At 32.2% G+C, this 17,874-nt stretch overlaps 1 protein-coding gene across 2 annotated transcripts in view; it reads left to right on the top strand.

Annotated features, from left to right (window-relative positions):
• Positions 1-234: 234 nt before the first annotated feature.
• The window catches only part of Myo81F (unconventional myosin 81F), a 42,600-nt gene continuing 24,960 nt past the window's right edge, over positions 235-17,874 (top strand). For both annotated transcript variants that reach the window (XM_011066268.2, XM_011066267.2), the window contains exons 1-3: positions 235-998; positions 10,618-10,724; positions 17,200-17,262. In XM_011066268.2, the coding sequence (XP_011064570.2) occupies positions 971-998; positions 10,618-10,724; positions 17,200-17,262 (198 nt within the window). In that variant the 5' untranslated portion in view covers positions 235-970. The remainder of the gene's footprint in view (positions 999-10,617; positions 10,725-17,199; positions 17,263-17,874) is intronic.

Below are 17,874 nucleotides of genomic sequence, written 5' to 3'. Positions count from 1 at the left end.
GAAATACTTAATAAAAGATATATATTTCAAATAAAAAAAAATACTTAACAGAAATATTTATTTATATTTTTCATAAATATTATAGCAAATATTTAAGTTATTTTTTTAATAATATTTCAAGTAAAGCTTTATATAAAAAAATATATAAAATATTTACATAACATTTTAAAAAAAGAATAATAATAAATATTTACCATTCTGTGCTGTCTAAGTAATTTTCCTTCTTACCGATTGAGTTGATCAGCTGTTGAGCTCCGATTCACACAGATGGTGCTGATGGTAGTTTTCACCCGCGCAGTGCCTGCAATTCGGAGAACGCTGAACGCTCCAAAACGCCGACTCCACGAACTGTCAGAGAAGCGCCAGCCGAAGCCTTCGAGTCAGAGCGGGGCGCGCAGGAGTAGGTCGTAGGACTTGGAGCGGAAGCGCGAGGGGAAGGGTGCGCGGTCGGCGAGGGAATCGAGGGATCGCAGAATCGTGGGCCGCGTCAGTTGGATAGCAACTGTCGGGCACGCGTGTCGCTCGTTGTGCGGTATAAACGTGTGCGCGGGTGGTGTGCTTGCGTGTTGATGGTGGCAGTGGCGGTGCGCGAAAGGTGATACTCTCTCTCCTCCACCCTCGTCGTTTGTCGCGCGCGCCCGTCATCCTTTTCCTGGACCTGAGAGTCCGAGGACTCCCGAGGATCCTCCCCGAGAAGACGCGGTGAACTTAAACGAAACCCGAAAACATGTGATTCCCTGACAGAACGAAACAATCCCCGTCGCGATATCCTTTTTCCGGTGCCGTTCGCGTCCGCCTCGCGGGGGTAGCGCGGTGATTACCTCGTATTCGCATCGCCCGCCGGGATACGCCGCTGGACCCCCTCCCCATCTGCTTGTCCCTTCAATCGTGCTCGTCGAGGGTTCGTCGCCGCGCGCCGTGGAAGAGGATATGATGTTCTGAATTTCGGACTAGCGAGAAGAGCATCATCATGGTCACGAAGCACTTCGCATCACAGGGTGAGTTTCTCTCCTCTTCTTCACCCCTTCCTCCTCCTCCCCCTTCTCTCTCCCCCCCGCCTTTGTGCCCCGATCACTGCTTCTTTCTCTCCTGTCCTTCCCTCCCCGCAACCCTCCGTACTTGTTCTCGGTGCATGTCTGTCGCCCCCGCCCCGAATGTGTCCGGTACGAACGCGATAACGCGCGTAATTCCTCGTCGCCGTCGCGACGCCTCCTCGTAGACGCACGTCGTCGACCTCCGGGAGCGGGTGGGTGCAGAACGGGTGGGTGGCTACTGGGTGGTGCACTGCTCGATCATAATATATCCCGCAACGTTGCATGTACTTTCTATACACTCTTGTTCTCTTATTCTTTCATCCCTCTCTCTTTTGAAAATAATATATAACGTTGTTTTTTTTGATAACAAACGCATCGATAATATGCTCTTTGAAGCGCGAAATAACTTCTACGAGGAAACTTTTTTAACGCTAAACTTGTCATGTTAAAAATTTTTTTTTATCATTCAAACAAGAGAATTGTAACGCTAAACATTGTCATTAATGTATCTTTTTTTATAATAATTAAAATGAAAGAATTTTAATGCTGAAGATTGTCATTAATATTTCCTTCTAATAAACATTTTTCTTATTGAAATAATGTTTCCGGAAATATCTTGCAAAGACTTTGAAATATTATAAATAAAAATTATAATTATTGTAATTTACAATTATTAAATTATAGTTGCTGCGATAATTAATATTCTTTCTCGTTCTGCGCAATGAAAAATTAACTTTAGCTTTTATAATCCATTAATTTTTTCGATTCGATAATATTTTATAATGTGTTGACAAAATTATAGTCAGTAAGTTGTCGGTATTGTGATAATTAATTTTCCAAATGCATAATAGGAAGTAATATTCTAAAGGTATTGTGTACTATTATGGTAAAGCATTAAAGCGTAAGGACTAAAGGAGCTAATAACGATGCAGCGTTGATTCGATTCGCCTGTCGACCACGAGAACACTCGCAGCAACCACTTCACAGTTCCGTCTCCTCCCTCTCGTTCGTTTTCGGAATACTGATCGAACAGGCGGGCGTTTCTCATCGTGGCCGTTCATCTCGTTGCGAGCTACGACGAATGTTTTTCTGATGTTTTTGCCTACTACTGAATTCAGGAAATCCATGGTTCCGGAGATATTAAGCGATTAAAAAAGAGTCTTCGCGAATGAAGTTTCAGAAGAACAAATAAAAAGCGGAATATGTCCTTTTTTTATCAATGTAGATTATCTTTAATCTCGGTTTAGTTTATTCTTTATCTTTTCTATAAAATTAATCTATTTTGGTAAAAACTAGCTTTAATTAGTTTTGAGCAAACTGTAGTAAAAATTTGATTTAAAGTGATATATATTTATAAAAAAAATATGATTAGCTACTGGAATTTCAACGAATTTAAGAATTGTTTTTAAAATTATATTCTTTGTGTCCATTTTTATTAATATGTGGATTAATTATAATCTCAGCTTTAATTTATTCTTTAGTCTTAAAACTTGAAAAAGTTAAATAGTCAATTTTTAATGAATCAAGGTTTGATTTAAAGCGTTTGATATATATTTATAAATAATATTATTAAACATTTATCTTTCTCTCTGATTCTTGGAATTCGAAAAAGATAAATAAATTAAACCGAGAAAAAGAGATTAAAGTTAATCTATCTTAATACAATATATATAAATAGGTATTAGTTAATTTTAAATGAATTGTAGTCAAATTTTGATTTAAAACATAGTAGATATTTATAAATAATTAGATATTGAAAAATTGCAGTCAAGGGTCATTTCTTTCAACTTTCACTGAACTACACTGAACACAACATTGATTCGAAAACATAAGAGAATTAGTATCGTTACGAGGCGTAACAGATCGTGGGACATCCTATACGTACATTTTTATTAAGAGTTTAAACTGATTGTGAGATTAAATTGACGCGTTGTCTTTTCTCTTAAAAAATTTAAGTCCCTTTTACTGCATGTCTGAGTGCAGTACGCGATCAAAGGATGTTTTGCGCGTCAGCAACGAAAATGACATCGCAGACAGCATGACAGCGGCGACATGTGAACCTTCATCCGGAGCAGCAGCAGACCTGACCGTGATGTCAAGTTCGCGGCGACTTTCGCCGGTTCGACGCTCAATCGATTCGCGCTCTCGCATAATTCCTCGTCTTCGCGTGCTTCGCGGTTTACGTATGTACGCGCTCGTGTGCACGCTCGAGCGAAGAAGTCAAGGGAACATGACGGCGGGAAAAAAATCCCACCGTAGTTCACGGGTTCACGAGAGCAACGACCAGCGTGGTGGTGTTCCACACCGAGTCGTGGTGGTTTACGCCGGTACTTACTTTTGCTATGAAAAAACCGTGTGCTAATTTTCGCAATGATTTAACGTTCAACAAACATTTAGAGTTCCGTCGATACGTTGCTGCATTTTAAAATATCGACTCATATCATCGAATTAATTATATGGAAAGAACGAGTATATCGAAAAAAAGAAGAATACCAAACGGTTTTCTTTTAGTATATATTGGGTCATCTAAAAAGTATCCGCGGTACTTTGTCACTAGATATATGACCATCAACACACATCTAGTGACAAAAAACCGCGGATACTTTTTAGATGACCCAATATAATGCAGCGATATTATACAGAAAGAATGATTTTGCGCTAAAAATTTAACTGGATCTGAAAATACTTTTGAACCATTAAAATAATTATATAGGACGCTTTAATTTATGGCTGAACATTAAAACTTTTTGCAACATTGTCATCAATGTTTAAGCGCTCTACATAATTATTTTAGTCTAACAATATTATTTTTAAATCTGTATCTAACTGAATTTTTAGAAATCCAAGCAAAATATTCTATTTGTGTAATACTGAAAGAAAAGTGTTTGATTATAATTGTATAGTAAAACAATTCTGATCAAGAGCATTTTTATCATCGCTACGATATTAGTAATAATTATTGTAGCGGTATTAATTTATTATTCTTAAAAAGTATATAATTGACACGAAAATTACTATAAATTACAATCAAATTATAATAATTGCAACTATTTTTGCTTTCAGTGTAATTCTAATCGTTGACGTGAAAGATATTATCACGATAGAACTGTATTTAAACTTACATTTATATCAGATTAAATGTACAAAAATATCTCAACTCTTATATCGTAACATGAATCTACGCGAGGCTCGATTGATAGGCGATGCAAGATCGCGAAAAAGTTCCTTGACGGAGCGCTAACTCGAATGCACACAACCGACATTCGTAACGCGCCAATCGAAGATATCACCGCTGCTGATAAAGTTGCTTACAGTATATATTTTATGATATACATATATACTGACGGTCTTTCGTCGCGAGTACAAAGCGGCCAGTCACTTCGAAAAGGCGCCGCACGTGAAATGTGCGATATGACAGTGCGACGTAACATAAGTCATGGGGCTGTGTTTTCGTCCTTTTATTGTCAACGTTTTGTATGAGAAATATATAGCATTTTAAATACAGCAGAGAGAAATTATATTATTATTTATTATATTAATTATTATTATATATTATTTTCGAGTAGATTAATCGTAGGAAAAATTATTTTGCTAAAATATTCAAAACTTTAGCTAGATGCAAATCTGAAAATAATTTTGATGGAAACTTAAACATGATAAAAGTAATGCTGCGAAAAATTGATATTCTAATTTGAGCTTATTACATAATTATTTTGATAGTTTAACAAAATTATTTTCAAATCTATATTTAGCTTAATTTTTTAGATATTTTAGTAAACTCATTTTTTCTTGTGAAATTGAAAATAAATTGGAAAAATTCGATAAAACACATAACTGTAATTCCAAATCGACTAGCAAATTCGTTTAATCATATCATTTTAATCAAACATATTATTATATGGGCAAGTTACGTTATTTTTGCGAATTAAAGATTTTGTATAACATTTTCGTTTTATTTCTCTTCATCAGTTTTGATTTTATTTACTTTTATTTTTTAATTGTACGAAAAGAATGATTTTGCTTCGGATTTTGCTAAAAGATCTAAAATTTTGCTGAATGTAAATCTGAAAATAATTTTATTGGAAACTGATTGTTAGAATATTAAAATTTTTTGCTCGTCATTTTTTAGTTTCCAGTACAATTATTTTGATGATCCAATAACATTATTTTGAGATCTGTATTCAGCAAACATTTTGATCTTTCGTTTTTACCGTGTATATACGTTCATAAAAGAATTGGATAGGAAATGTAAGCAGAGCAGTTAAATTATTTCGTTTGATATAAACATATACGTATATATGTTACAATCAAAGTGTTAACTCAGTAAATGTATACACTTAATGTATAGTCTACTGTTAATGTACACATATACATTTATTATACATAAATATACACATTGACATTGACATTGAAATAAATATATACATTGACTAGTAAGTGTATACATTTACTAAAGTTAACATTGTGACATAAGAGGCCTGTTCTTTTTGGCTGAACTTTTGTACCAGTTCATCTTTCTGCTTTTCTTCCTTCCTGAAGGAAAAGAACAGATACCTATGTATATATAGATATCTATATATACACAGATATTTATGTATACACAGATATCTATGTATACACAGATATCTATTAGGTGTTGGAATTAATTCGTAGCGTTTTTTAATGAAAGAATGTTATTTATTTCACATGAGCATTAAAAAATACATTAATGAAAGTACTTCCCATCACTTGTAAAACGCTACGAATTAATTCCAACACCTAATATGTATACACAGATATCTATGTATACACAGATATCTATGTATACACAGAGAGGTGATAGATATATTAACTAATATAATAAATGATAAATTTTAATTAATTCGTATCTTATTTATGTGACGAAATACGATTTATTTTTCGTGAACGGCAGTGAGACATTTGCGGGAAATCCCACTGATTGCGCTCGTCGATGTTATTTTTCATGGTTCCCTCGCAGCGTCAGAATTTCAGGAAATTGGATTCGATGCGATCGCGGCGACGCGAGAAACTTTCCCCCGATAAGATATACCAGCGTAATCGTTTGAGATCTCGTTCTTCGGGCCAATGAGTCATCGGTGTGACATTTTTAAGGAGCAGGTTTCCCCGGTATTCCGGTATGTATTCAAAATGAATCATCGCGTGTTTCATGTATATCATAAAAACGACTACGTGGAACTAGTTTCATCATCAGTTGGGATTGATTGCACAGGGTGTGTTATACGCTTTCACTCAAGTATAAATTATCTGGTAAATTTCCGGAATCTTGACAGGAGCCTAAAGAACATTACGGTGACTTAATGGCGGAATTATTCAAATTGATCAGCAAATTCATGTTCTTATGTATTTTGCAAATCAAAAGCTTTAAAAAAATGATTTTTTTCTTACTTCAATTTTAAAAGGACTTACAGTTAGTCGTAGTAAAATATATATATTCATTTGAGGTTTAATAATCAAAAGAGATTCAACTAAAATTAGATTAATTAATTTAATTAAGTCGTGCTAACAGTGTAGATATAAGATTACTTCGTTAAATATCGTCTATAATTTACTTAATTTGATTACACATTATATTAACGTTTACATATCAATAAAAAAATTAAATGCTGCTTTGTGCCGAACTTCCGCTGTGAAAATATCAATATCGGATTTAGTGAGAAATTCTTAACAAAGGAAGCTGATACGCCCGAGTGAATTCTGATATACTCTGTGTAAACTGAACGTTTTATCGCCTCGGATACGACAAACGGCACGTAGAACTTTACGCATGTCCTCCCTTCTGTCATGCGGATCCAAGGCGCGTGTCCTTTGGCCCTATGTCCGTGTGAAAGAATTATACTGATTGCAATTACCATAATATTTAATTATAATTTATAGTCATTTTTTGAGACAACAATATATTTACAATTATTTTATTCAATGCAAATATAGTCAATTGTGCTATTAATAATAGTCACATATATTATTTGAAAATTTTTAGTTTTTCCTTAACATATTTTTTAATTATTATTACATAAATATTAAATGAATTTAAGAAAATAGATACATTCACTAGATACATTCATAGATACATTCTATATTCATTGCGATTGTATTTATTGAACAAAAATGTTTATTATTAACCATTTATATCTTGATATTCTACTATATTAATATTTGAAATTATCATAATTTATAATAAAGTTTTTTATATTTGAGAGGACTATATATGATTATTGTTACTAATATTGTAACATATTATTACTAATATATTAATAATAATTAATAATATTTTTATAGTTATATAATAACTATAAAAATGAAATTCTAACAATAATTATTATCAATTCTAGACACAAATATCAAATACTTTTCTTTCAATGCTTTCAAATATAATATTATATAAAAAGGATACTACATATATAATACTACCGTACGCAATGAACACAAATACGCGCGTACACGATGGTAACTACATTGCGCCATGTGGGCACCCGTGCCCAGTTGTGCATTTTAATTCTTTCCCCCGGTTGCAGTCGTTCGTGACTGCTCTTTGTTCTGTACAACATTTCCTCGGCTTACTCCAATCTCAAACGTGCGATTTATGTTTCTTTATGTCGCTGGAATTGATCGAGTGTAATTCCATGGGGCAGTTTCGAAATTGGAATGAACGACAACGACAGAAAGATTTATATCTTACAATAGAAAGAATATAGTTATCTAATGACATAGGATATATAGTTGTGAATAAAAAATAGACGTGAAAATTATTTGTGTGGCTTTTTTGGATATGTAATAGAGAATGATATAACACATTGGATTTTTAATCCATCGATATTTTCGTGCATATTTTATTGTAGATGCATATATTCGATATTATCTAAAGTATTGTAGATAATTTTTAATGGAATTTTTATCACTGTTTCTGATAAAAAATTTAAATGTATCGAGTTTATGTTTTATATTTTAATTTTAACACCAGAATCAACATTAGATTTTTATATATCCGGAATTGATAATTTCTCAAAAAATTGTTCGCACGACGAAGAATATCATAATTTGATTTAAATTTATTAAGATTGTTATAGAATTTTAATTAAAATTAGATAGGACACATTGCGCGGTTTTTATGTAAAAGCATCTTTAACCGGATGTCTTTCGATGATATTCAGGAAACGGATGGAGATTTGCCATTGGCAAAAAAAGTGACGCGTCGTTTATCGCTAAATAAAAATGAGCACACAGAAAAATAAAAAGAGACTGGATAAAGTTATACTTTATTTTATAAAGAAAATTTATTTCTTGCAAATTGAAATATTAACGCACGAATTTGGATAAATCTTTTTCGAAAACTTTTTCGAAAACTAAAATATCTTTATTAAATAAGAGTTGTCACCTGAATATTATTGACGCACATAACTATCGAAATATATTGGGTTGTCAGAAGTCATGATGCATTTTTTAGCTCAAAATTGTATATGTCGTCGTAAAAAATGATTGAAATTTAAAATTTAAAAAACATTTTAAAATTTGAAGTCTCTACTTTTAAAAGCTTATTATATTTTTTGAGTTTATGTGGATTTGAGTTTATGTTTTTTTTTTAATTTTTATATACAGAAGACTATACCAGCTGAAAAAAATGAAAAATTTTCTTCTCATTTTGTAACATGCCTAAAAAAAAATTTGAGAACAATTTCGAACTATCTATCGTAAAAGCTTACAGCTTTTCCTGCAAAATCGTTTTTTAAAAATATTCCTACGATTTTTTGTTACTGAGTTATCGCCGATTAAATAAAAGGAGTATTTTGATTTTAATTGCTCATAACTCCGTTAAAAAACATCATGACGTAATTATTAAAACAGATTTTTAAAGCCGAAACTTCGCTCTATCGAATGGTATAATTGAATGTATATAATATAATGATATATATAAATTTGAATTAAAAAGTGTAACAAAAATACATTATGACTTTTCCGACAATCCAATTTTTATTTTATACAATTAATATCATTTCATTACAAATTTAATACGATTATATATTATAATCGTATTAAATCAATAATTAATATATACTATTAAAACGACATATGTTAAATTCGCTAATAAATTTCTGAATCACTACTGAATCACGCTGATTAGCTTGATATCATTATCAAACTATGCCACATTAATTAGCCATAATTCATATTATCGTTTTATTACTTATTATTAATTTCTTTTTCTAAATGAGCTTAATTCGTAGCCTTGAGGAAAGTTTAAGAAAGCAGCTGCACAATTGATTTTCATTTTGGGTCCGAGTCGCCGATCGCAAAATTAACCGATCAGTTGTGCAAATTCCCGTTAATCGCGACCTTGAAATTACGATGCGGCAGCTGGATAGCGCAGGTGCGATTAAATGGTGCATAGTTGCAGATGCAGGCGGGTTGCACCTGCGAATCGCGAAACTTGATTCTTCGCCGTCGGCGCGTAGACTACCGTCGAGACGAAGCGCGCCAAATGATTGTGTGTTGTGTGTGTTGTGTGTGTGTGTGTGTGTGTGTGTGTGTGTGTGTGTGTGTGTGTGTGTGTGTGTGTGTGTGTGTGTGTGTGCGTTTCGTGTTGCACTGTGTCGCAAATAGATTTCGAAACACGAAACAGCAAAATCTGACAGGATAACGATCAACTGTGTCAAATCGTTGCCACAAATTGGCGTTGTAATTCACACCTAATTTCATGGATATTCAATAAAAGCATGAGATTTACTCGTAGAGTTAAATTTTAAAGATATAATTTTAAAATTAAAAGGAATTTAAATCGCTTTTGTGTCTTAAAATTGGTTTCTGTCGATAATATTGATATAAAAATAATAAGAAAATTGTAGGAATATTTTAATAAATAACACACCTGTAAGACTTTAAAGAATTAATAAAAAGTTGTTCACCTTTGAAGTAGCATAATTTTCACTTGTTGTACAACAGGTGGTCAAGCATGATTCCCTTTGATGTGTGAATTCACCCCAGGAATGTAATCGAATTGAAATTTGATATTAGCCAGAAGTGCCGAGCAATTAACAAAGATATCTTTGAATAATTACTAATAGTTTTAATTTCATTACTTTTTTAAATTATACTTTTCTGCTTATTATCAAATTTAAATGTTTAATTAACTGTTTAAAGTTTATTCATAATTAATGTTAAAGAATCTCTGAGTGTTTATCTGGAAAAACTTTGAAAAGTATAATATGCGAATACGATTAATCATTGCTCTTTCTTGAGCTGACAATGAAACTATTGAATTCATTCAGTTATAAATCTCTTTGTTAAAAATGTCAAACAATTCAATTTTCTTTATGCTACATCTGCGGATTATTCTAAGATATACTTAGCATTCATTCTTTTTTATACGAGTCATCTTGAAATTAATTAGTGCCTTTTAATTAACATAATTAAATCTGATTTTACAAATAGCGTCAGTAACCGTGTTACAGATTCTGACGTTAACTCAGGAGTATTAAATAAGGGTTTTAAATGAGAATGTTTTAAATCTTATTTCAAATCCTACAATTTTCTCTTACAATTATTTCTTATAGTGTCTTTTTCTTTTCAGGCTCAAGCCCTGAGTGCGGCGTGCCAGACATGACAGTTATCAGCAATATCGACGAGATCGGTATCAATCGGAATCTTCAAGTTCGGTACAGTAGGGACCAAATATACGTATCCTTTATTTTTTACGATATAGCTATACACTGCATATATTCGCACCATGCTATTCGGTGCAAAATTATTGTTATGTCTCTTTGATGCTTGAAATATTAAAGTTACGACAACTCGAGGTACAATACAAATTGATTTCTGAAATAGATTATATTAGACAAGTAAAATTAGTCTTGTAATAATCATGATATAATTATCTTTGACAAATTTGATAATCTAAAACTTAGAGAATAGTAACTCATACAGTATAATATATGAACAAAAATATTTAAAAACAATTTTGATAAAATTGGAAAAATATAACAATTTTGTTCATTTCAAAATTACTACAGTTAAAACTGAAAAATTATTTTTATTTTTTGAGTGTACACGCTTTTGTACTTATTATTTATTTTATGTTTATGTATGATTTCGTTTACTTGGGGCTTCATTCAAATTAGGCAAATGAATGAAGAATTAGGTAGGTGGCGACGAGAGATTAACCGATTTCATCCGAGAAAGAGATCGGCGCATGGTAGAGGGAGAAAAAAAAATAAATTGGCCGAGGGAGGTGGCACGAGAGGGACGCGTTCATATTCACATCGCAGGGGTAGATAGAGTCCTAGGTTGTCGCGTTGCTATGACGATCTCAGTCAGCTGGCGAATCACCCCAGGGTCAGATCCATTCATCTCTCATCGGTTTGGGTTTGCCAACGACCTAACAATGTCGCAGCGACCCACTGACAACCCTTCCCTTCCTCCTTTACCGATTATGAATAACGATACGAAAAAATCCATGGATCACCAATAATTCAAGGCATGTTTAGCTCGATGAAATAATCGGTGACTAATATTTCAAATAGAGGTCGTCTGATCGTCTAATATCGGAATGTCAGGATGATGTCATGTAATTCTAATCGCAATATTATATTTAAGAACCAACGTTCGAATTAATTCTGAAGTAAACACGTAGGTACTGTTTAGTGGCATTAACACGAAGCGTAATATTATCATATAGAATTATTAATATTGAATATTACGTTTTGCTTTGTGCGTCTAATATAATAATAAATACACATAATCATTAAAAGTTAAAATTATCTCATTCAATCTGTTGGATTATTCGATTTAATTGAATGAGACGCATATTTAAAGACGTTGCATTTAGTAATAATGAAGATTATGAGATGTATGAAGATTATTATAGTCCCGATAATTGCAAAATCTTATGACACTCGATGTATTATAATCCAAAATCTACAAATATTCGCTCTAATTGACCAATTAGCTGCTAGAATTTAAACACGCGATTTAGGTCGTCGGTAATCCGCTCGTTAGTGGACATTTCCTCGTACGTGAAGAGCGCGTGCGACGATGTACTTAACTTAATCTTCCGTTGCATTTAGATGGAAACGATACAAGACCGGATGAAAATGATAACTGTATATAATTTTCTGTGACAGCGTAATACATAATTTTTAATCAAATAATATATTTTTTTATTAATTTAATTATTTCATTTAGAAACACTCTAAAAAATTTTTTTAAAATTTTTTAAATTGGGATTATTAGTTTACTGAATTTCGCTAATATAATCGTTCCTATTTAATAATTAAATCATCAAAACGTATGAAGTTTTTCTAACTTCGTGCAACGAAATTCTTAATTAGAAAGTATCTCATCGAAGGGGCTGCATAAGAAACTGAACTTGTTTCCCAGAAGAGCTAAGCTCTGCCTCATCTTGTATGTACATACATACATATGTCGGTGTTCACTTTTTGTCGTCTGATGTAATCGAAAAATTAAACGGCTTGTAAAGCGGTCGTTCGGGTCCCTCGATCTTTTCGAATCTCCGTCACTGAGCACTTCTTATCACTGTCGTGGGCGCAAACGAGATTCGCAGCTGGTAAAGACAGCTCTTGCTGTAAGCATCAAGCACATTTCTCGAGTACGTTAAATATAAAAATTACGTGAGAGGGGATAAAAATTGTATTACAATTGTATAACAATCTATTGCGTGTTCATCGCTCAAATGTAAATTAAATCCATGTAAAAAAGTATTAAATATTATTAAAAAATTATTTTACTTTTAACAAATTTTACAATTCTATAAAAATTAATAAAAGTGCTGATAATTTAGATATTTTATGAAGACAAATATTAGTAAGTTAATAAAAACACAAATACATATAAATCGCGTTTAGACCGAATTTCTAAAAGAAGATAGACTCGTGAAAAGATTAATCTTTATTCGGGTAAACAGGGTACGTATAATCCAATATTGGTCACTGTTGTGGATATAATATTAATTAAACTTTTACAGAAGGAGCAATTAAGTCAGTCATATTTTAAAATGTCATAACAGTAGCGGCAGACTCCGCTTTCTTGTTACAAAAGTAGGTCGGTCGGATAAATAATACAGTTAAGAAACCGACGACCGAAATCACCCAGTCATCCATCGTGCGTGATAATTACGCTTTTCTTACCGCTCAGCTTCCAGGCAGCTTAACCCTTTCCAGAGCGAGTGGCCTAATTTTTTCGCATCGGTGAACCCTCTCGCGATCCTCCCAGACATTCACCCTCTTGTTCTCATCTCCGTGTGTCTCTTGTTTTTTCCTTTTTTTCTTCACTCTCTCCTGTACTCCGGGTAATAGAGGTACATGAGTCCCGTTCCTACCCCCGCGACGAGTGCAATTCAAGTCGGCTAAGGGCGTTTCACTAGTAAAAGAGGTTAATGAGAGGAAACTACCCCCTTCATACATGCAGGTGTCTGTGTTTGCGCGAACGCGCGCGCATCGAGCACACGTGGAAAAATACGTGCAAAGGAACGGATAACATCCGGTTCATCGATGAAGCTGCACTCTCTGATCTTGCACGCTTGGCTAAATTAAAATGTAACCGACACCTCACCCTCTAGCCAGACGTCACACCGCCGCTGCGCTGCTATTATTGGCTTAAATCGCTTAATCGTTCGTTTTGCCCTTAGGTTGAAAGGACCATTCAGAAAGAAGAGAGAAACTGACGAGTACGTCTTTTTCGAATGATTTGATTGAAGGAATTTGTTATTCAAGTTTATTATATTAGCCTCTTTTTTGTTTTATATTTAATCAAATATTTTCGTAAAAATAATATAAGTTTAGATATGAAAGTAATTACTTAGGTATAATCTTAATCTTTAAAGTTATTCGAACGATGAAAAGTTTGTTATTTTTCTATAATTAATAATTGTGTTACAATAATTTAAATATAAAAGATCTGAAATTTTTTAAGATAGGTATTAAAAAATTATTTTTTTTTAGTGAAAAAGAGATATTGAAATTATTCGCAACGATTTCACTTTAATATGATTTTATTTAGAGTTTAAGTAACAAATATGACATACATATTTATATATTGAAAAAAATTTACTAAATCTTAATACATATTTTTTTTAATAGTACTAAGTAAACATTTATTTAAAATAAGTAAATCTTTACTAAAAAAATTATAGTTAAATTAAATTAATAATTTTTGTATTAAATGAATATATATTTATATATATTTTTTTTAGTAAATATTTATTTAAAGCTATTTGAACAACTATTTATTAAAATTTAGTATTTTTTTAGTGTATTCATTTAATAATATAACCGAAATATTTCTTGTCTATAAACCTGCAAGCTGATAAATATCGCCGAAGAGAAAAAAAGGATCTGAAATAATGCTCTATAAAACAAAGAAAATTAATTTTTTGTTTTCGATCTATAATATTTCCGATTTATATTTATACTATATATTTTTGTACACAAAAGTCGAAGAAATCGAAAATTAAAAATTGATTTTCTTTGTACATATACAGAGTATTATTTCGGTTTCTCCCTTTCTGTGTGTTCAGCGATATGTCAGCTTACAGATCTCGTTAGAAACACGTTATTTATAGATCACAGAATATTCTGGATCTTTTATTCGTGATTTACGGAATATTCCAGGTTCTTGATTTTGATAATTATTTGCATGTGTCGGTATATTAATAACCAGAATTCTCTGAGAATACGAAATACTTCGGAAAACTAATTTCGTGATTCGCAGATAATGAATTAAAGTATGATAGCAGTTAATTATACAATAACAATCTTATGTTTCTCTATTTTATGTAATCTCTATGTTTCGGAATGTGACAGCAATAATATAATTTTGCGAGAAAAAATACTGAAATACTTGAATACTTTTCAATCGATTAAAACTCTCTATAAGGTAAAGTGGGATAATTTGGATAAGTTAATAGAAATTTTCAAATTGTATAAAAGTTTGAAATCGTATAGTATATTCAATTAAACAAAACATATGCTATTACATCAATAGTGTATGTTTTGTGAACTGATTGAATTGAGGATTGAATTATATATTATGCGACCTCAATCTTTTATGCAATTTGAAAATTTCAGTTATTCTATCCAAATTACCCGTTTTATCCTAGAAATTGTTGCGAATAAATAGAGCTATCTTCCGTTCTTTGTCTACTATACCTATATGGATAAACTTTTCAATACTTGGATGTCATTTGTAATTAAACTTGATTTTATTATAACGAGAACGTAAATCAAGAAGTTATCGATAGGCGACGCGAGACGCGATTACCCAAGGGGTTAATTAAATTGTTAGATCCTTTTCAGTAATAATGGGGTTTCGATAGAGTTTGGACCAAAGGTTCTAACTGGGAAACTGTAATCACTACGAGGGTTGACAGCTTCTATACGCCAACGTGTGTTGGCAATGTACGCATTCAGGCTTGTTTCGAAACAAAGAATAAGATACAAGTATAAATAAAATAATAAAGCGCCATAAATAAAGTATAAACACAAAGTATAAAAGAAGTAAGTGAATTTCATATAAGAATATTGACGTATAAAAAAGAGAAAAGAAAGGTAGGAAAGGAGGAATTGCACAGATAACTGATCTCTGTGATAATACATAACATTTAATTATTATAATATTCAGTATAATTTTTTCAAATAGCATGTTAACGTCAATTTATTTCTAGCTAATTTCCTTTCTATGGGCGGTATTCACAGTCTTATATTTAAGACCGACTTAAGTATAGTCTTAAGATGCTATAAACCAGAGAACCGTATTAGCATCTTAAAATATTACTTAAGATGCTAATTACCGGTCTTAAAATAAGAACGGATTATAAATACAGCCCTATATCTTCATTTCTTCTTGTTCTTCATTGTTTTTTTAAAGTTAATCTAAAGTATAATATGAAGAATAATATGTGAACAAAATATTCTTCAGATATTTTCGAAAATATAAATTTATTATTAGTTTGGTTTATACTCCTAAATATTGAACATTTTTTAAATGTTAATCAGCAGGACAGGGGATTCAGTTACCCTACCATTGGTTAAAATGAGTTTCGAACTTTCGGGCATAGATCAGCACCCTAACTCGTCTCAAATGTTGCCGAAGGGTAGCACAGTTATATGAAGGTGTATCCCTCTTTTCGCTAACGGTGTGGTTCCAGCCATGAGTCATACCGTACCCTATAGGTCGCCCCCGAGTGTGACGTCATTACCGAGCTCTCTCCCCCGGCGAAGGCATGTCATCCTCGGGTTATTATGCAAGGGATAGGGCTTACGGCAGAGCTGTGCGTCCTTTCTCTGTCTCTAGAGATTTCTTTGACGATTCCCGCGAGTCTAAAATTGCGCGACGCAATTCCAAGCCCGTCTTATACATACAGCCCGTATTATTTTTCTGTTTAAGATTAATGTTTTATCGCATTTTTATATCAGAGTGACTCTAAGGCAAATCGTTGAATTTTAAATTTGTGACTTGACTTAATTAACTTGACTTGAATTAATAATTAACAAATAAGGGATCAAAAGTAAAAGTAAAATCGAATTTTATTTTTATCTTAATTCACTAAAATTGGATTAAATCGAATTTCAAGCAAATTTGCAATAAAATTTCAAACTGATTTTAAGCTTGTTTAAGATTAGCGATGAAATAAAAGAATATTATTCCGATAAAAGAATATTATTCCGAAATTATTCATGGGATATTAAAGAGAGAAAAAAAGAGTGTATGCATGTCTAGATAATTCTGTATATAGACACGGCGTTAAACGTTTCATTCGCCTTCGAGAGTTTTCTCTTTTATAGGACGAGCAATAAAAACGGATTGGCGCAACTTTCCGTTTCGCGCTTCATAAAATATAGTTTGTTCGGAACGCGAGCGCGATCGCGACACGAGGGAACGTTAAAAAGGTCACACGTTTTTAGACCGATTCGTGCTTCTGTCTCTCCATTTATCGCCCACTTATATGTACTTGTATTGCACTTATAGATATTTCAAGGGATATCATGAACGCGGAAAAATGTCAACGGCAGAGAAATGTCAGAACTTTTTCTACGTTAACAGAGATAACAATGTTATTAATATCCAACATAGACTATGAATATTTGTGTTTATTGAGTGCTATTCATGCTGCATATTCCTTAACACGGATATTACACAGACGTACACGGGATCTATACTGGTGGCTGTGAATCCTTACAAAGAGGTGGACTTCTATACGAATGTGAGTAATTATTTTATTTTAGCGAAATCATATTAACTCTCCATTTGTAATCTAGATCGTTTTTGGCAGAAGGGAAATTTTATTCACAAATTTCATTCTATTTTTAATTCAAATTTTAATTTTTAAGTAAAAGTTTTAACATTTAAATTAAACAACTATTCGGTAACTAGAGAAAGAAACTCTGAATTTTTTTTGAAAGCTTAGTAACAGTAAAAAAGACTTGGACAAAGAATTTAGATCACAGACGGAGGGTTAAATTAAAGAGCGTAAAGAAAAGGAGAAAGAAAAGGGAAAAATTTGATTATATTGCATTTTTTTAACATTTTTATCATTGCTTTCTATTTGATGACACAATTGATACAAGCATTATCTTTGTTGACTTTTAGTGACTAAGTTAGAACAATATTTGTATTACCAGATAGAAAGCATCTATTGATCTCTTGATGTTTTAATTCTATTATTCTCTCTTTGAGTATATTATTTTGAATATCGTGTCGTGTTGAAAGCAATATAAAATAAATTTTATTAGAATTAAAATATATTTATATCTATTATACAAGTCATAATCATAATTGCTTATTTAGTTAAGACTTATTTAATTATATAAGTCAT

The sequence above is a fragment of the Acromyrmex echinatior genome, chromosome 16 (genome assembly GCF_024713525.1).
Source record: "Acromyrmex echinatior isolate Ae372 chromosome 16, ASM2471352v2, whole genome shotgun sequence".
NCBI classification, from domain to species: Eukaryota; Metazoa; Arthropoda; class Insecta; order Hymenoptera; family Formicidae; genus Acromyrmex; species Acromyrmex echinatior.
Note: the sequence above shows the minus strand (reverse complement) of the source record. Positions and strands in the feature narration are given on the sequence as shown.